Source organism: Natator depressus, chromosome 1, assembly GCF_965152275.1.
Source record: "Natator depressus isolate rNatDep1 chromosome 1, rNatDep2.hap1, whole genome shotgun sequence".
NCBI classification, from domain to species: Eukaryota; Metazoa; Chordata; order Testudines; family Cheloniidae; genus Natator; species Natator depressus.
Genome location: NC_134234.1, coordinates 39,814,880 through 39,835,951, shown reverse-complemented (window position 1 = coordinate 39,835,951; position 21,072 = coordinate 39,814,880). Strand labels below are relative to the sequence as shown.

The 21,072-nt window shown below is 43.6% G+C and overlaps 1 protein-coding gene across 1 annotated transcript in view; it reads right to left on the bottom strand.

Moving 5' to 3' along the window:
- Positions 1 to 21,072, bottom strand: part of ZMYM2 (zinc finger MYM-type containing 2) — a 151,350-nt gene that overhangs the window by 104,174 nt on the left and 26,104 nt on the right. Inside the window, exons 5-6 of the mRNA XM_074957983.1 lie at positions 19,055 to 19,220; positions 17,378 to 17,590 (exon numbers count right to left, since the gene is read on the bottom strand). Of these exons, the coding sequence (XP_074814084.1) occupies positions 17,378 to 17,590; positions 19,055 to 19,220 (379 nt within the window). The remainder of the gene's footprint in view (positions 1 to 17,377; positions 17,591 to 19,054; positions 19,221 to 21,072) is intronic.

The following is a 21,072-nucleotide window of genomic DNA, read 5'->3' as shown; positions in this document are numbered from 1 at the left end:
AGTCCATTCTCTTACTTGAAAATCTCTAAATGGCTTGTGCTCAATTAGTTAGCTCTCACCACAACACGCAAGATGAACAGGTTTTAAAGTAAGCCTCCACAAGTTGAGTGGGGCTCTCCCCCTTTTTCCCGTCAGCATACCAAGACCTCAATTGCTTGGAAACAGCCTAGAGAGTTAGGTCCAAATGCACATTCTAACAAGAAGGCAGGGAAAGAAAGAGTATTCTGCATAAGAAAAAAGCCAAATTTAAGACACTAAAGGGGGGTTCTGACCTGGAAAAGGGTTCAAATGTTAACTCGTGATGAAAGGGCTGAGAGAGAGACGGAATTGGTACTCAGGCCAGGAACCGAGAATAGGCCTGGTCTGCAGTACAAAGTTAGGCCAATGAAAGACAGCTTAAGTCAACCTAGTTGTATATGTGTCTACACTTAATCTCCCACCACTCTAAGGCCACGTCTACACTACCCGCCAGATCGGCGGGTAGTGATCCATCTATCGGGGATCGATTTATCACGTCTAGTGTAGACATGATAAATCGATCCCCAATCGCTCTGCTGTCGACTCTGGAACTCCACCAGGGCAAGAGGCGGAAGCGGATTCGACAGGGGAGCGGCAGCCGTCGATCCCACGCCATGAGGACGCGAAGTAAGTGATTCTAAGTCGATCTAAGATACGTCGACTTAAGCTACACTATTCTCATAGCTGAAGTTGTGTATCTTAGATCGATCCCCCCCACCACCAGTGTAGACCAGGCCTAAGAGCCCCATTATGCTGACACAGTAACACCACCTCTCTGAGCAGCATAGAGCCAAGATCCATGTACAGTGCATGTCATAGTCTCTAAGGTTCCATTAGTACTCCACAGTGCATGTAGACACTGCGTTACTTATGTTGACCCTAACTGTCCTCCAGTAGCTGTCCCACAATGTCCTATACTGATCACTCTGGTCATTGTTGTGACCTCTACGGCTCACCAATTTTTGAAATTCCCTTTCCTGATTGCCTAGCTTGGCAACCACACCTAGCAGCTCTACATTATAGAGTGCAACAGGCCAGCTGACCACACTGGCTACACACTCCAAATGGGGTCCTGCCTGTAGTAGACATGAGATATTGGATCTCTTAGGCCTGTGGAGAGAAGAGGCTATGCAGGCACAGATCCAAACCAGCTACAGAAACTGACAACTACAAGCAGATTGCTCATGGGATGCAGGAGGAAGAGTATAAATGGAGGACAGCAGCAGTTCCATATGAAACCAAGGAGCTGTGACAGGCATACCAGAAGGCTAGGGAGGCCAACAATTGATCCAGTGCCCAGCTGCAGACCTGCCGCTTTTATGAAGAGCTACAGGCCATATTCGTTGGAGACCCCACCACCAACCCCTCACAAACACACACACCCCAGCACAGTGGATACCTCCAAGGAGTCCAAGTCACAGGTCCCTGCCATGAACAGTGAGCCTGAGAAGGTGATGAGGGATGAGGAAGAGAAGGCAGCGTATGGGGGTTGGGTGACCAGGGAAATCCAGTAAGCAGTGAGCCACAACCGGTTTTTGACTCCACCTCAGTCTAGCCATTCGAGCATGGGCTAGGCCAGTGCAAGGAAGGGACCTCAGGTAAGTGTGTAGATAAACTTTCAATTACAGGGGTGGCCCCACCCAAAGTAGAAGGATATAGCTTTTGACTTTCATTAATTTACTTGACTTGAAGACATACTGGTACAACCAAGAAAGCTGCTATGTGCTTTTCATTCCCCTCTAGAGTTGGCAGGGGAGCCCATGAGGAGCAGTTTCTTTATGTACGTAGTGAGGGCCCTTGAATCCTCCTGAAAGATCTCAATGAAACTTTCATCAAGGCACTCTGCAATCCACTGCCAAAGCTTTCTAAGGAGGGCTGCCTTATTTCTTCCTCTGTGTTAAGACTTCAGGACACCAGCAGCAGCTGTGCTCTCTTCTCTGCCTTTGCTACCCTCCAGAGTGAGATATCAGCTAAAATCACCACTGCCTGTGGAAAATGGTGCCAGTATTCAGTGTCATTGTCCAAAACTACTAGATTCATGGAACTGAGCAATTCCCTCCTCATTTCTTCAATCCCCGGGGGGGCCACACATACCATAGCCATTGCTGTGACTGGCACCGGGCACAAGCAATCTCAAGCAGAATTGAGAATGTAGTACCTAAAACTGTAGGGGAGCAAGAGTGAGTTCAGCATCTTAAGTTCCACTTTCTGTAGTGGATACACTGACAACGGTACCAGTGTGTTTTATCCACAGCTGCTGACACTGCAGCCTTCATTATCTTCCCTTCCACACCCACAGAATGCCTCAGCCAGATAAGAAGGATAAGGAAGAGGATTCAGGATGACGTGTTCAGTAAGATCCTGCAAGCCAGTGCTGCACTGGACTGTGAGCACAGGGCCTGGAGGATGAATTTTGTAGACAGCCTAGAGAAAAGAGTGGAGAGGAGAAAGGCCCAGAAGTCCCAGCAGGAAAAGCATAGGGAAATGCACCAGGACATGATGAGGCTTCTCAGGCAGCACAGACAAATGCCACAGACTCTGGTGGACTTGCAGGTTCAGCAATACTGGGCTCACCTCCCTCTGCAACCCATTAAGAACTCAAAATCGGGACCTCCCTATACCCCCACAACATTCCACAGGGCATCAGGGGTCACTGCACTACCCCTACTCCTGCACCCCAGGGGACATTGAAAACAATCACAACTTCAAATACACGTGAAAGACATGGTTGGTGTACCTGTAGTTGAAATGGACATGAGCATTTTTTCCCCTTCGGTAAGTTCTGCTCTGTTAAGTTTTATTAAGTTTTGAATGGGGTTTTTTTTTGTTGCTTTTTTTTTTTTAAATTGCACAGGGTTTTTTTACACTAATTTTGTTAAAGAACAAAATTATATTATTTGAAACATAATACATCTTTTATCCTTCACAGCATTTGCTGCTGAGTGCTCAGCAGTTCTGAAAGTAACCAATTACCATCACACAACTCAGAGGATCAGTCACAAACAAAATTAATAGGTACTCTGACAATGTTATCTTCCTACATGTACAATAATCACTACACAATTCCTACCAGGCCACAAAAGTGCAGGCCCAGATAGAGCACATTACAACAATACACATTACTCTGGCTCGCTGTTAAAATGGTCTTTCAAAGCTTCCCTGAGCTGTATAGCTCCAGAACGAACTCTTCTAATAGCCCTTGTGTCTGGCCGTTCAAATTCAGCAGATAGCCACTCCACCTCTGCCCTCTACCCAGTGGAAACTTCCCCACCTTTGCTTCACAGATATTACGCAGGATACAGCAGGCAGTTATAACCATTGGAATATTTTTCTCACTGAGGTCCAATCTTTTGAGTAAACACCAGGACCCCCTAAAACAACTAAAAGCACATTCACTTGTCATTCTGCACCTGCTGAGCCAGTAGCTGAATCATTCCTTTGTATTGTTGAGGTGGCCAATGTTCAGCTTCATGAGCCAAGGGAGCAAGAGGTAGACTGGGTCCCAGGATCACTATTGGTATTTCAATATTCCCCAATGGTAATCCACCGGTTGGGGGAAAAGTCCCTGTTTGTAGTTTTAACAGCCCTGTGTTCTTAAAGATGAGAGCATCAGACATCTTCCCGGACCAGTCCACACTGATGTCAATGAAGTGTCCCTGGTGATCCACCAAAGCTTACATTACCATAGAAAAGTAGCCCTTTTAGTTGACGTACTCAGTGGCAAGGTGATCTGGTAGCAAAATAGTGATGTGTGTGCAGTCTATGGCTCCACTGCAGTTCGGGAACCCCACTGCTGCAAATACTTCCACTATGTCCTGCACACTGCTCAGAGTCACAGTCCAGGAGGCAATCAATGACCCTGCATGCTTGCATGACAACAGCCCTCCAGAGTGGATTTCCTGACTCCAATAGCAATCGGGCCTTGCACGTTTCCACGCTGATCACCACTCAGCTTCTCCACTGTTAGTGCAGCTCTCATTTTGGTGTCCGTGAATTAGCTAGACTGATCTCCGTGCATAGATCCAAAAATGTGGCCTTGCGCAGCCAGAAGTTCTGCGGCCACTGCTCGTCATCTTAAACCTGAATTACAATGCGATCCTAGCAGTCAGTGCTTGTTTCTCAGGGCCAGAAGCAGCACTCTACCATCTGCAGTTGCTATGTGAATGCCACCAACAACCTTGAATTGGTTCTTGCTATGTCCCACAGCAACCTGTCCTCCAAGGAATAGTCATGTTCCCCACGCATTTGCTTCTTTTTGCGGCTCTGCAAATACTCCAGGATCATGCATCCGGTGCTTACAATGCTCATGACAATAGTACAAAGCTGTGCAAGCTCCATGCTTCTGTCAGAGATAGTGGACAGTGAGGAGGGCCATGCGGAATTGTAGGACTTTGAGAAAAAGGCACAAAAATTATGGGATACAGATAACAATGAGATGGAGACAGCTGCAACTGGGAAATTGCTCCCAGTCACCCAAGGGACTCATTTCAGCCCCATCATGCACTGCCAAAACTTTCCAAAAGCCTATTACCATAGAAAGTCTCCAATTTCCACTTTGCCTTTCTAAATCTTTTGAATAAGCAAAAGTCACTCCACCCTGAGATGAATGCTGCAGAGCTTGAGCATGCTCAGTAATAACTTAGGATTTCTAAAATGGTGCCCTGGCAAAGAGTAAGGCATATGTATGTGTGGATTGGCAGAATCACAGCTCTGAGGTAAATGAAAACAGTGAATATGTGCAAGATTGCTAGCTATTGAGCCTGTGCAATAAGGGATGAGAGAGAAGTGAGTTAACTGAGCCACTAGCTGGACACAGCCCACTCATACCGGTCACAACTTGTTTTGAAAGGTCAGAGCTGTCAATCGTAATTCTGAGGTAACAGTTTGTACTGAACATGTGCAAATGGGTAATTGCTTAAGGGTATATAAGGAAGTTCCAATTGCACAATATAAAAAGCCAGACACTTAGAGGAGAGCAGTCAGTTGATGGGGAGAGAAGAAGAAGATCTGGACTGTAGAAAGAAGGAGAGTTTCGATCAGAAGACGACAAAGAACTGGAAGCCAGCGGAGAGAGGGGAAAACCAGAGCGGAGCAAAGCTGACTGACCAGGAGCTGAACAGCAACAGTGTTTAAAAATTTAAAAAAGCAGCAGCACTGATTTTAAAGTGATACCAACGGATTTATAAAGTAAGCTTGCCAGACTTTGATACGTTTAGTATAGTATGTATTATGTGTATGCTCGGGGGGGGGGGGGGGGGAGGAAGAGAGAGTGTGTTTTAATTGTATTTTATTTATGTAAAACAACATAAAATTTAAGTTGGGCTGTCAGCAATTTATTACAAACTGGCCACTTGTAACAAATGGCTTCGCTTAGAATCATTTGAACTATATGCAAGAGGTGGCCAAACTGCAGCTCTTTCACAGTTAAAGTGTGGCTTCTGGACCACCCTCGACACCCCTCCCCCCGGCATTCTCCACCTACCAGACCGGGTGGAGACCTGCTTCTGCCCTGCAGCAGGACGGTGGGTCTTGGGGCTTCATCCCTGTGGGGCGCATCTGCCAGGGCTCAGAGCTTCACCAGGAGTGGGACTGAAGGTCCGAGCCCCGGCAGATGCGCCCCGCAGGGCTGAAGTCCCAAGCCCCAGCAAACACACCCACCTCTTGAACTTCTGAAGACTATCGTATGCAGCTTGGAGGGTCTGTAAGTCCGGTCACCCCTGCTATATGCTATTATAGTTTGAATGCTCTTTAACTGGTAATAAGGGATTGGTGTCAGGGATTTTGTGCTTTGTTTAGGATTTTTAGATCATATTGTAGTAGGGCTTATTAGTTACTTTAATAAAAAGATATTCTGTTTTGTAAAGAACACTGCCTGTGTCAATTACTTTATTGGCAGGTTATATCTGTGTCCTTTAGTGTTTACTTAACAACCCCAGAAACTTTTACCTTGGGAAGAACAGATTAAGGGGACAATAGGCAGGTTATTATAGTAGCATCCCAAAATTCATTTTTCAGGGTAACAAGCCAGCACACCAGACAGTGGTGAGGTGCACTGTGGGATACCTGCCCATATTGCAACACATTCTGCATTGATACAAGCAGTCCCGGTGATTATGTGCATCACTGACACAAGGAGCCAAGTATGCACATACACAGTGATGTACTAACTATGGCAGCTGTATACAGACTTAACTTCAGTTGGCATGACTGCCGTGTAGGCAGGGTCACAGTGCTATAATAGCAGATGCAATCTAGTAAAAGCAGGCACACTGAATTCAGTCAAGCTTAGACTGACCAGGCTAAGATGAAAGGTATGGTAGATGGTATGACCAAAGTAACTGCACTGGTTTGTGAGGAGAGGGGAGGAATGCCAGGCCAGTGCCTGAAACCCACCAGCAAACCTAGGCACAACCAGGCACTGCCACTTCCTTGAGAGGATCTTCTCTTGATTGGTTTGTGGAAACAAGGAAGACATATTGGTCACAGGTACAAATTAACAAGAACCAAAAGATGTCACTTCTCTTGTTAGAGATAGTTATACAAAGGACATATTAGGGGGTTGTTTCAACCTGCAGGTAAGGATAATACTAGAACAGGTAATATTCCCCATTATAACTATAGGGAGCACATGCGCAAACCAGTAATAAAGGTAAAAATGTTCAACTGCATGCACTGTACCTTAGTGTAATAACATTAGTTTTCCTTTCAGCTTCTGTGATCATTACTTTAACCACTTCACATCTGTCAAGGATGCTCCAACTTACTGTAACTGGTTCTTCGAGACGTTATGCAGGCAGATACATATTCCACTTAGGTATATATGTACCCAGCGAACTGGAGCTGAAGAAATTTTCCTACCAGTACCCACAGAGGGGTAACAAGAGTGTCTTGTGGCCATGGCCCCTCTCCAGGCTACATGAGGCAGCACTACCCTGATCCGCTCTTAGCTGCGTCACACCAAATGCTTGGAAATGAGTCTCTGATGCAGAGGGGACAGAGGATGGGTCATGTAATCATAGAATCATAGAATATCAGGGTTGGAAGGGACCTCAGGAGGTCATCTAGGCCAACCCCCTGCTCAAAGCAGGACCGATCCCCAATTAAATCATCCCAGCCAGGGCTTTGTCAAGCCTCACCTTAAAAACTTCGAAGGAAGGAGATTCCACCACCTCCCTAGGTAACGCATTCCAGTGTTTCACCACCCCCCTAGTAAAAAAGTTTTTCCTAATATCCAACCTAAATCTCCCCCACTGCAACTTGAGACCATTACTCCTTGTTCTGTCATCTGCTACCACTGAGAACAGTCTAGAGTCATCCTCTTTGGAACCCCCTTTCAGGTAGTTGAAAGCAGCTATCAAATCCCCCCTCATTCTTCTCTTCCGCAGACTAAACATCCCCAGTTCCCTCAGCCTCTCCTCCTAACTCATGTGTTCCAGCCCCCTAACCATTTTTGTTGCCCTCCACTGTACTCTTTCCAATTTTTCCACATCCTTCTTAAAGTGTGGGGCCCAAAACTGGACTCAGTACTCCAGATGAGGCCTCACCAGTGTCGAATAGAGGAGAACAATCACGTCCCTTGATCTGCTGGCAGTGCCCCTATTTATAATCCCAAAATGCCATTAGCCTTCTTGGCAACAAGGGCGCACTGTTGACTCATATCCAGCTTCTTGTCCACTGTAACCCCTCGGTCCTTTTCTGCAGAACTGCTGCCGAGCCATTCTGTCCCTAGTCTGTAGCGGTGCATTGGATTCTTCCGTCCTAAGTGCAGGACTCTGAACTTGTCCTTGTTGAACCTCATCAGATTTCTTGTGGCCCAATCCTCCAATTTGTCTAGGTCCCTCTGTATCCTATCCCTACCCTCCAGCGTATCTACCTCTCCTCCCAGTTTAGTGTCATCTGCAAACTTGCTGAGCGTGCAATCCACACCATCCTCCAGATCATTTATAAAGATATTGAACAAAACCGGCCCCAGGACCGACCCTTGGGGCACTCCGCTTGATACCGTAATATACTTGATGTGTAATACACATCTACATCACATTGCGAAGAACCACAACTACAGTAAATAACCATTTCTTCTTCAAAATAAATGCAGCCATGTATTCCACCTAGATGACTTGCTAGCAGTAACCCCTCACACTCCCAGTAGGCAGGGCTTGAAGTCTAACTAAACAAGGACTGCAGGACTGGTCTACCAAAGATTGCATCCACCTTGGAAGATGTGGTTATGACATAATGATTTACGAACCCATATACCAAGGATCCTGAAGCAGCCCTGCATACATCCAATAAGGAAACATCACTGAGGAACACTATGGATGCTGCTTACACCCTCATAGAACGAGCTCTCATACTCTGAGGGGGCATAGCCGAAGCTACTTTATATGCCACCTTGATGGAGGATGTTATCCATTCAGAGATTATCTGTGAAGAGACTGTCTGATCCTTCAGAGACTGTAGTGTAGACACAAACATGTGAAGCATGAAACTGTTTAGTCCTATCCAGATAAAAGGCTAACAATCACCTGACATCTAAGGTATTGAGACACTGCTCCTACGGATACGAAGGCACCTTAGGGAAAAAAAAAAACACCCACTGGTAAACATACCGCCTGGTTCAAATGAAACAGACCACTGTGGACAAAATTTTGGGGTGTGATCATAAACTCACCTTTGAAGAACGGTTTATAAGGAGGATCCATCAGAGCCAGTAGGACCATGTTTAGGTCCCACAGGGGAACCATTTCTCAGATCAGAGGATGTAGACGAAGAAGCCCTTTTAAGAATCTTGTTACCATGGCATTAGAGAAGACTGATCTTCCCTGAACAGGAGGATGAAATGCCAGTATCACTGTCAGAGCACATTCCATGAACTAGGCCCAAGCCCCAACAACTGAAGCTGTAGCAGGTACTCCAAGATGTCCCAGATAGAAGCCAGCATCGTCTGGAGTCTGCAGGCTAATGTCCACACCAAAAACCACTTCCATTTCACTGAATAGGCTATCATGGTAGATGATTTTCTGCTACTGAGCAGGACTTGTTGGACAGCCACTGAACACTGCTCTTCCTGCTCCTCATTCATGCAGCAGCCACACCATGAGATGCAGGGAGCTGTGCATGGGATGCAAGTTGGGGCTGTGATTCTGACTGGAGAAGGTCAGGATGGAAAGGAAGTAGTATGGGAGGCTCAATAGACAGCGTGAGAAAGTCAGAGAACCAGCACTGTCTCAGCCATGCCAGGGGCAATGAGAATGAGCTTAGTCCAGTCCACCTTGATCTTCAGGATGACCTGAGGGATGACTAGGAAGGAGGGAAAACACATACAGGAGAGCAGACTGCCAGCAGAGTTGGAAAAGCATTGGACAGGGAGCCTGGATTGAGGCCCCATCAAGAGCAAAACAGACGTTTCCTGTTGTCAATCGTTGGAATGCGCCAAGCTTTGAAGATGACCCGGAGGATACTTGTCTTCAGGGATCATATGTGATTTAGGGAAAAACCATCTGCTAAGATGGTCTGCGAGATGATTCTGAACCCTGGGCAAGTGAACATTGGAGTAATATTCTCCACAGTGCAGAATTTCAACAGCCTGATTGCCTTTAAGCAAAGCAACCTGGAGTGTTCTTCACCTTGTTTGCTCAATAATACATCCCAGTGGTATTGTCAGTAAATATGTGAACCAGTGTCTCTGATACAGTGCCAAAAAGCATGGCCCAAAGCCCCAGCAAGCTGATATGAAGTGAAACCTCCTACTCTGACCACAGTTCCTGTACTTTCAGTGATGACAGGTGCGCCCCACAATCCATCAGGGAGGCACTGATAACATCTGACTTGCCTGGTGAGGGCTGGCCAAAGGGGACACCCTGGCAAATGTTCTCTGGACGCATCTACCACTGGAAGGAGTTCAGGACCAGTAGAGGAAGATGAATCAGTCTGTCTAGAGGATGAACAGCAGGACAGTAGACCATCCTGAGCCACATCTGAAAGGGGCAAAGACGCAACTTTACAAATTGGACCACCTGCATGCAACCAAATATGTGACCGAAGAGCCAAGACTGCAGAATAAGGCAAAGGTAGCAAATTGTCTGAAAACAGTCGGTCAGCCAAAACATTCCTGATGTTGTGGAATCTAACTTTTTTTGTGGGAGCCAAGGTTGACTTTCTGGTGTTCAGGATGAGACCAAGACGGTCGAGCAAGCACAGTGTGGTGCTGATGTGAGCAAGAATTTGCTCTTTGGAGCTGCCCCCTAAGTAACCAGTTGTCCAGATGTGGGAAGATGTGAATTCCCTTCTTTCTGAGATATGTCGTAATAATGACCATGCATTTGGTAAAAACCTGGGTGGCACAGGAGAGGCTGAATGGTAGCACTGTGTACTGAAAGTGGCATTTAACCACAACAAACTGAAGGAACCTTCTGTGGCTTGGCAAAATAGCTACATGGAAGTGACTGTCCTGAAGGTCCAGTCATTGTGAGACAATTTAGGGAGGGGAGTCAATAGAGGGACCATTTGGAACCTCATGTACCTGATGGTTGGGGGAGGGATAGCTCAGTGGTTTGAGCATTGGCCTGCTAAAATCCTTGAGGGGGCCATTTAGGGATCTGGGGCAAAAATTGGGGATTGGTCCTGCTTTGAGCAGGGGGTTGGACTAAATGACCTCCTGAGGTCCCTTCCAACCCTGATATTCTATGAATCTAGGATATATTTGTTGAGACTGCAAAGGTCGAGGGCAGGTCTTACCCCTCCTAAGAATCTGAGTACTAGGAAAGCCCAGGAGTAGAAGATATGACCCCTATGTTCTGGCAGAACTTCCTCCACCACTCCCAAAGCCATCAGAAAACAGACCTGCTCGAGGAGCAATATCTCGCAAGAGGGTTCCCTGAAGAGGGACAGGGAGGAAGGGAGGGGAGGACATGGGGAGAGGAACCGAATGGCATAACCTGATCTGACAGTGCTTAGGACCCAGCTGTACGGGTGGCTGAGCCCCAAGCATTGTGAAAGAGGCCACCCTGTCCCCAAAGGGGGGAGATGAGGAAGGAGAAGCAACAAGTAGAACAGTGCTCTGAACCAAGGAGTCAAGACAGGCGCTTGGAAGGCATTGGGGGAGGTTGTGTGAACTGGATGAATCCCAAGCCCGACTATTTTCTCCTGTGGGACCTATCACCCTCTTTCTGGGGTAGTCCCATTGCCTCAGGGGAGGGAAAGACTGCCCAAATGCGCACTGTGGACGATACTGCTGCTGTTGAATGCCATAGTGGCACCTCTACACTGCCTGCATGTACACCCCCAAGGAATGCAGGGTAGCCCTGGAGTCCTTGAAGGAGTGCAGTGTCTTGTAAATTTTGTCCGAGAACAGCTTTTGACCATTGAAGGGCAAATTCTCAATGGCTTCCTGGACATCAGGGTAAATACCCAGATTCTGCAGCCAGGCAGCCTCTCCTCATGGTGACAGTGGAGGTCATCACCCTAGCTGAGGTGTCCGCAACGTCTAGTGCGGACCACAAGGACGTCTTAGCCACCAATCAGCCCTCAGTGACAAATGCCCAAAATTCCTCTGGTGAGGTCTCAGGAAGCTGGTCTGCAAGCTTTGACATAGCTGTCCAGTTTAAAAAAATCATAGCTGGATAGCGAGGCTTGCTGGTTAGTAATTCACATCTGTAAAGAGGAGGTATAGATCTTCCTGCCCATCTGGTCCTATCGCTTAGAGTTCCTATCCTCAGGGATGGAGTTAAACCTGCCCTGATGAGCTCTGTCATTCACTGCAGTTACATCTAAGGAATTTGGGGCTGGATGCGAGTAAAACCCCGCAAATCCCTACACAGAAACAAACTAGTGCTTTTCCATGCACTTAGCTGCAGGTTGTACCAAACCTGGCATGCTCCAGAGGGCCATAGCTGATTCAAGGAGTGTGTCACTGATAGGAAGGGTAACTCTCCCAGGGCAGACGGCTGTTAGATGTCCACCAATTTGTGGATATTCTCTTGAAAGAACTTTACCTGCATATTGAGGGAAGCAGCTTCACACCGCAAAAGGTCTTGGTATGGCTTAAAGTCCTCCGGTACCGAAGGGAAGGATGAGCCAGGCAGCACAGCACGGTCCACAGACAAAGGTGAGGCTCTTAACTGAGCCAAAGCCAGATCCTGTTCCACAGCTGACAAACCTGGACAGGACAATTCTGGAGGCTCTGCAGGGAGAAGTACAGCTGGCGCCTGGGCCTGCAGCGGATTGATGGTCACCACCGCAGACCTAGCCAGCAATCTCACTTTGAGCAAGACACAAAGCAGGACACCCACGACTGAGGAGCATCCCACAGATTCCAAAGAGGCCACTGACATGGATATGGCATTGGTGGCCAGCCCAGTAGGCACCGGGCCAGGGACCTCCATCCCAAGCATGAGATGCATGCTAATCCTGGTACCCATAATGGTCCATCAGCAGCCCTCAATGCTGGCTGGGCAATGGAGAGTGGGAGGATAACAACCCTGACTCAGATGCAGAGGGGCCTCAGGATTGCAGAGATAAGGGCGGAGTCAGACCAGAGAGAGCGAGGAGGCAGTCTGACTCATCCGTCACCCAGAACAACGCAGGAAGCAGGGCTGTCGATGGAGATGGTACCATCGATTACCATCATCAGTGCTGGAAGCAGTGTCAGTCCCAAAGTCAACAGCGGTACCAGAGCATCTGACAGTACCAATGTCGAAGGCAGCGAAAGCCACCATGGAAGCATTTGTGGTTGTGACTGCAGCAGCGCAAAGGAGGTTCCTAGTATGAAGGCCCTCCATGCCAATCCCAGTACCAGCCCTGCTTACACAACCTGTGGAAGGGAAACATTGGGTTGCAGTGCCGACAGACCCAAAGATTCACCGGCTCATTCAATCAAAGGGGCTATAGTTGGCACAACCTGGCTAAGTCCTGGACCAAAGGAGAGGTCAGGACCAAAAGGCAGAGGAGGTCTATAGCTGCCCGGTATGTCACCAATGTGGAAACAGTCAGTGCTTGCATCTCCCTCATCAGTACTGGACTCAACAGACACCCAGAGTCAACGATACAGGGTTTCTACCCTCCCTATTCAGTACCAGGGAAGGGTTAAGATACCCACACCACCACACATGCCAGCACCAACTCTGCACCTGTCCACACTTTTACTGGGGGAGGTAGAAGAGTCACCCTGAGACCTAGAGCAACCTCAGTTGGTCTTATGCAATCTTTTCCTCAGCACAGTTGACAGGGAATGGCTTCTCCATTTCTTCAGAGAGGAGCCTGCTCCAGAATGTGAAGCAGCGGCGCTCCTAAAGTTCAAGGGCAATCTCCGACTCAATGAGGGCCTTGATACCAATGCAGGCTGCATGGCCTGTTCAAGCAGGCGCTTCTTCAGGCAAAGCTCCCAAGCCACTTGAGTCCATTTCTTAAACGATCTGCAGATCACACAACACTCCCTGATGTAGGCCTCACCAATACAGAGCAAGCACCAACTGTGGAGATGGCTGTTGGGGGGGACACTGTTTAAACCCCACCACAGGCAATAAGAAGAAACTCAGGGAGAGTCAGGGCAGCACCACTTCATGTAGCCAGGAGAGGAGCTACAGCCACAAGGCGCAAGCACCCCCCGCCATTGGTAGGCAAATTTCTCTGGTTCCACTGCCCTGGGAGCCCACACACCTAAGTGGAATACATGGCTACATGTACTCAAACAATATCTTATTTTCTTCTGGTAATTCATTTACTTTTCTAGGGTCATTCTCTGAGTTGCTCCCTACCTCTCCCAGTACTGGAGAGTATGAACTTCAACAACAAAGACGACAGGAAAGGGTTCAGGGTCTACTTCGATTGGAAGTGTCTTCCATGTTTAACATACGTTTCAAGAAAGTTTTCCTGACATTTAACCTAAGTTGTCCTTTACTTAGTATCATTCCATTTCTTGATTATACCCACTTGTGCCACCATAAATAACTCGTCTCCCTCGTGGGTGTCAACACACTTTAAATAATCATACCTAAATAGTTTGGTCAAGCTATACCTATTTTAGTTTTTTTTATTGTTCCTCATCTGTCCATTGTCTATTCATTTGTAACTTTTCCCCAGTTATCCTTTAGTTTAATAAATCTCTTTCAAGCGCTGATGCATCCAGGTATATACAGTACAGTTTCACTAGTGCCATATTAAAGAGGGGCCAGTTATGTCCTTAGTTATGAAGGACATTTTTAAGAGTACCTAGGCCTTAAAGTCCCATTTTCAAAAATGACATGTCCATTTAGGAGCTTATGTCAATGGGACTTCACCTCCTAAGTGCATTCATATTTTTGAAAATGAGACAAGAGCTTCTGTCTGTTTTATCCAATGTCCCTCTAACTCAAAAAACAGCATTGCCTCCTCTTTCCCTGTCTCTCCCACCACCACAACGTAAAATGAAGGATCAGCCACACCAAATCATGACCCATTTGTCCTGGTTCTCTACCACCAATCTCCCTGCCAAAAGGCATAACATTTTGGTCTGCACATAATTTCACTTCAATCCTAAGAAAAACTGTACATACGTTATGAAAACTAGTTCCAAACATTTTTAAGTAATATTTATTTCACACATAAGGATTAAGTAGGTAGGTACAAATATTGTGTCAATTCTAGTTTACGAGTACTACATATTTATAAAAGACCAGTTGGTATATGACAATTACAGTACATGATATACTACTTTTATACAACTCATAGCAAACAGACAGACCCCCACTTATTATACAATTGCTTGCACATAAGTGGAATATATTCACTAAAAATTTTAGTCATACCACACAGGATGATAACCTGCTAAACAAAATACTAATGTAGCCAAATGCTTCCCCATCAACCCCTGTATTACTGTTTTGACAAAAGGAGAATTATTTCTATATTATTTTAGAAGTCTGTCCTTCCTTTCCTATGGTGCACTCCCCTCGAAAATAAAATGACAGAGAAAAATCCTCAGAAAGAGGTCTAGTACTATTGTGGGAAAGTAAATATATTTTATCTATAATTACCTATTGCTAGCAATGATTGAGCTTTCATGGTCAAAATTCCTTTAAAAGATTAAATTGATAGACACATTCCATACAAAAACCCGTTATTGAACAAGACTATACATTTATACTTCTCACAAAAAGCACCCACTTAACAAAAGTTAATAATCATTTTCCAAAATTTCCTCAAATGATTTCAAATTCAAGTTAAAATGTAAATGCACATTGCTAGTCAGATTTGTCATTATAAAATTAATTATGGCCTGAGACATTTTGCCACCCACACCATACACCATCAGAACAATTATACTCTTTTGGAATGTACCTCATTTAAACAAGAATTTTAAATCCACCATTTACTGTCTATAATATTTGAAAACCTACTATGAATTACATTTCGTCACAACAACCTGGGTGGATGCAAACTGGCACTAGAGATTAATCTTTTCACAGCTCATTACCATTCCATAAGCCATTCACCCCCCAACATCAAATACATAATAATCCTTTCACAACATAAGAGATTTTGCTGGTACAAAGTCTGCCGATGGCAATGGATGCAGCAAAACTATCCAGGTCAAGGAGAGAGAGATTCACTTCCAGATCAGCATGCTATTGCATAATATCCACTACTAATGGTAAAGTTGCAATCCCCCAGCACACAATAGAGCACAACATCCTGTCAAATGCCATGCCACCTCATCCTCTCATTAGCATATGGGGATTTAATGTCTGAACACAACAGTACAAAAATATCTAAACAGACAAATGACAAAGTACACTTTGCAATGAATGTATAATAGATACAGAATTGTCGTTCCACCACTCATAATTCCATGCTCACATGGCATTTCATCAATGCATGTTTTAGGTTGTGTGGGACAGTCCCAAGTTCAAAGTTAATCTTGTGGTCTTTTTGTTCCTTCATGAGTGCTTATTCAACGTTTCTCCAAGTCTTTCCATGGCTTCTGTCTATGCCTACATTTTTAGTATCTCGAAAACCTATTTTGCCCTTTTTTGGTTTTGCTGTGTGATAAAACAATAAGGCTTATGTTATGCTTTCAGTTGTGCTGTTTATACATGTATACATTCCCAGAAATACTGTCTGAGTTCTGTACAAGCTCAAAGAAGCAGTCCAAAAAGGGTAAAGGCAAGCAGCACTTGACATTCAAAAATGGAATAGCAATACAGAACAGAGATCAAACATTATGGAGCTTTTTATTCATCAAATATAATGGAGCTTTGTTAATTCAATACTGGGCTCCCTCCGACTGATTGTATTTCACCAGCTTCAAAAAGTGGAAAGAAATGAAGAAGAATCCTCAACACAGCTGGGTGCACAAACATCTCAAAGAAGCCTTGGTAAAGTAACACATCATCTCACATATATAACGGTTTACTCCAAAACTACAGAAAATATAGGTATATGTTACAAGTGGAACATTCATCTCAGAAGTCCTAAAACACAGTCCCTAGATGCTTAACACTGCAACACCATGACATCTCAGATAAAAGATGCACGCTATAGAAAAAACTAAATTTCTACAGTGGACCAGCCCAAAAATTAATAAATAACAATGGTTCTGAATTATCCTGCTAGGTCACAGATAGTTTGAACAGCACTCCAACCTTCCCACTAGTGTTAAATGATGGCTCACCACTGCCTCCTAAAGCAAACACAGGGGGCAAATGTTGTCTGAAGACTGGAATGTAAAAAAAACAAGACTTGTTTCAAATGCTATAATAATTTCAGGAGCACACAGAAGCTAAGCAAAGGAGGACACAAAATCCTTCAAACCTTCACTCATGAAGGAATATGGGTAAAGCTTAGCTTTGGACTTGGGATTACACTGGAAAGGAACTCAAAGCGTATCCAATGTACAGGTAAACAATGTGATTAAGGGAATCAACATGTCCAGACTGCATGGCCCATATACATTTTTAACTTTACGTAAATGTCTAGAAGTGCAAGTAAATGAGCTTTTATATCTAACCAAGCACTAGTGGGTTGCACAATAGGTATGGAGTTGTCATGCTCACCATAAATAAATACATTAAGAATTAAAGCCTTCACTAAAAAGATAGAAGTTTTCTTCCTCAGACTGTTTTAAGTCACTAGTATTTTTGGTTAAGATACATGTCTCCTTTTACAATAATAATTTATTAGTAGAGTTCCACTCCCACAAATGCACACACAAATTCACATAGGTTGAACAGCTGAGTCTTTGAGGTTTGTCTAAATATAGAATACGAACAGTCTCAAGCAACTTAGTTAATCAAGAACAGAATGCATCTTAGCAGTACTAATGTTTGTTTTGTTTTTTAATTTATAGGCTAAATTTCATTTTTTTATAAATAGAAGAAGTTACCTGTTTATATTCACCAACGCAGTTTTGGCAACAGAATCTTTTCTGCTGACCGTCAATCGTAAGGATATTGTTTCCAGCTCCTTTACTGGGCAAGTACTCCCCACAATGTTCACAGCAATTCATTATTAAACCATTCGCCATTCTGTATCTATTGAAGCAGTGGTCACTACACAGCTTATGAGTCATGTTCTTAAAGCTAACTTCATGGCGAATCTAAAAAAAACAACCCAAGATTCTTCATCAGTGCACTACACTTGACAATCACAACTTAAAGAACAATACTTGGTTCAACTGGAACCCTAGACAATATCGTGACATATGCATTTGAAATAACTTTAACAAACAAAGCAAACTGTCTCCTTGCAATCTCTGGGCAAAAACCTAGCCCCAGCTGTTTTTGAGGCCTTGGAAGCCAATCCAAGGTCACAGGGTTGGATTCACACAAGGCTGCTCAAGAGAACGGGGAGCAAATTTACATACATTTTCCCCACCTGCACTTTATACACTTTGTTGGCAGTGAGCAGGATTTTTAATATATTTGGCTTTTAATTTACAAGGCTGTCTTGGGGCGAAAAGGATGAATATACATGGCTATGTAAGCTTGGCCCAGTATTTGCATCCAGAATGTAGTAATCCCAGCTCAGTAGAATTTAAATAAGAGTATATTCTACTATACAAACTATCTTTACGTTACTCAAGGGGGATTTACCAAAATATGCAATTAGAATAGAGAAAATCCTGAATTGTTTTGATGGCAACATTTGTATGTAATCTACTGATTAGTATCAATTACTATTGGATTTATACTTTGAGGGCCCTCAAAATAGTTACTGAAAAATGAAATATGAGAGAAGCAGTAACTGTTTCTAGTTTCCTCCCTTTTAAGAATGCAAGAAACCAGGGGCCACCAAATGAAATTAATAAAACAAAACAAACAAAAGCACAATGCACAGTCAACCTGTGGAACTCATTGCCCTGTGATGTTGTGAAGGCCACAAGTATAAATGGGCTCAAAAAAGATTTAGATAAGTTCATGGAGGATAGGGCTGTCAATAGTTGTTAGCCAAGATGGTCAGGGATGCAACTCCATGCTCTGGGTGTCCCTAAGCCTCTGACTGCCAGATGCTGGGACTAGACAACAGGAAGTGGATCACTCACTAACTGCTCTGTTCTGTTAATTCCCTCTGAAGCATCTGGCAGCGAGCACTGTCAGGAGACAGGATACTGGGCTAGATGGACCATTGGTCTGACACAGTATGGCCATTCTTATGCTCTTATGGAGACCAATAGTGAACAATTCAACATAAAATTTTTAAATGACTAGCTGTCTAAAGAAAAGCCTTGCCTGCAATAATCAGCAATGAAAGTGAACTCCAAAATGTCAGCGGACTACAAAAATGTCAATAATGCACAACTGTCTTCATAGATTTCTTAAATTTAAATATGCAATAAAGCAATTTACAAAAATTAATGTTATCTAACCATTATAAAGCATGACTGAAGATGGAAAGAGATATAAACTTGCTAAATATATTAAGACTAATTACTGTAGAAATACAAAAAAACCTAGACAACTTTAAAAAATAGACATTTTACCACTCTTTCCAATCAACTTCTTAATAATAAATGTTCAATTAGGAAGTAATTTAAGAGTTGAGACCAAAAACTGAACCAGACCTCAGTTAGTTTACCACAGATAGTGCATCTTGACTTATTCAAGATTCCTTTTGAGGGATTATGCTTGTCTTCATAGAAGGACAAACATGATGTACTGCAAAATTCCTGGAAAGACTCACTGGAATCAACTTGAGCAACAATGGTGCCTTTCATTGTTGTTATATCTCTGAAAGACAAAAGCACTAGAGCATAAAACTTTTTTTTTTTAAATAGTATTTCATAACAATATAATTGATTCTTTTTCCCCCCACCATGCACTTTTAATTTCTCGGATTCTAAATAGCTTTTGGTTCAAAACTATTTTCAAGATGGTCCCACTGTACTGACATCCATCAATCATTCTATCTGTTGCATTTGTTTCTCTTGAGTTTAATACTATTTGCTAAAATATAAATAGTTCTGAGCAACTTTACATTCACATTGCAAATCGACCATTAAAACAAAGCAATTTCTGTTGTATATCCAAAAGAATACCAGGCTGTATGTTTTTCCCTACATTACTTCCAATATTGAAGATACAGTATTTGTAAAACAGCTTTTACCAATGAGCAGTTACCGGTTGAGCATATCTAGCTTGTTTTACTTAGTACATGCAAAAGATTAAATTTTAAACATAAAACCATAGATATTTTTTAAACAAAAGCTGCTTCCCAACAATAAAAAAAAAAGTATTTTTTTTTAAACTTAGTCAATAAACATCTATTTCCTGCTCCTCGAAAACCCATAACACTGCTACAACTAATATCAGCACTTTATTTTATTATTTTTGGAGATTCTTTTCTTCTGAAATATGACACTGAAGAGCTGTCTTTTTAGCTATAGCCAGAAACTTTTGTTAAGACCAAAACTCCACTCTGAATTTGCCTGGTAAGCTTGGATATTACAATGCATCATTTTAAATAAAAAATAGGCACAATTTATAGAAGTAATCAAGCTGGCTAAAGAAGTTCCAAATCACCAATCTGAATATGGAGTACCTAGCTGTAACTGATTAAATATTCAACTGAGACAGCCGACTATTTTTGGATTAACCAAATGAACAGTAATAAATTACTCTGAACTAGTCCTTCATACCTCTCATTAAAAGTCAACTGCACTATCGTGTTCTGTGACAAGTGCAAGATACACTTGGTCTTCAGCCTCATGCTACACTATGCACCTTAACATTTGCAATAATCTCAGTTGTATGCCTTGTTGCATGCTATTCCTTCTGCATTTATTGTTTGGCCCCATCTGCAAAAATAGCAGGGCACAATAATAATATTATTCACCAATTTACCAATTTTTGGTTTAATCAAACATCTAAAGTTACATTAAAATATTCTTAAAGTAAGCTTGGTTTAAAGTCACTCAGTTTTAAACTGCAGGGTGTCTATGAATCCAATTATTTCAGCATGTTAGATTACTTGGTTTTCAGATGGAAGCAGAGTTTTTAAGAGATACTTCTAGCTCCTAAAATGAAGAGCCCCCTCCAAATCAGATCGATCATACATTATAGATATTCATCAGAAAGTTGTGGTTAACAATAGACACAGAATAATAAGCAAACTCAACTGACAATGGATTAGTTTAACGGCTTTGAACACACGTGATATTTGCTAGTGAATTTTGCTGTTACTTCACAAGAACCTTATTCCCATAAAAGTAAAAGTGTGAGTCTCTACAGCTTAAACTAAAGAGCCAGATTCTGTAGCTGGGGCTGTAGTACATCCATATCATCTGTGCATAAATATGGACCAGATGGTTCTTTTCTCCCTCCTCTCCCCCACATATCCCCCATGGAAGTTATGAGAGAGGAAAAATATCTCCCTTTTCCTTACAGGCACACAGCTTTTGTTTTTTATGGATTACTGATGCAATGGAAATACCATTCAGCAGCATAAAGCAAGAACTGACTGGGCAGGTCTGGAGGCCAAGTGTTACATGTTACATTCTCATGTTGGGGACGGACATGTCCCAAAAAAGTCTATCCCATGTTCAGTTCTAAATTTATAAACTGGGAGGAACTGAAAGCACTG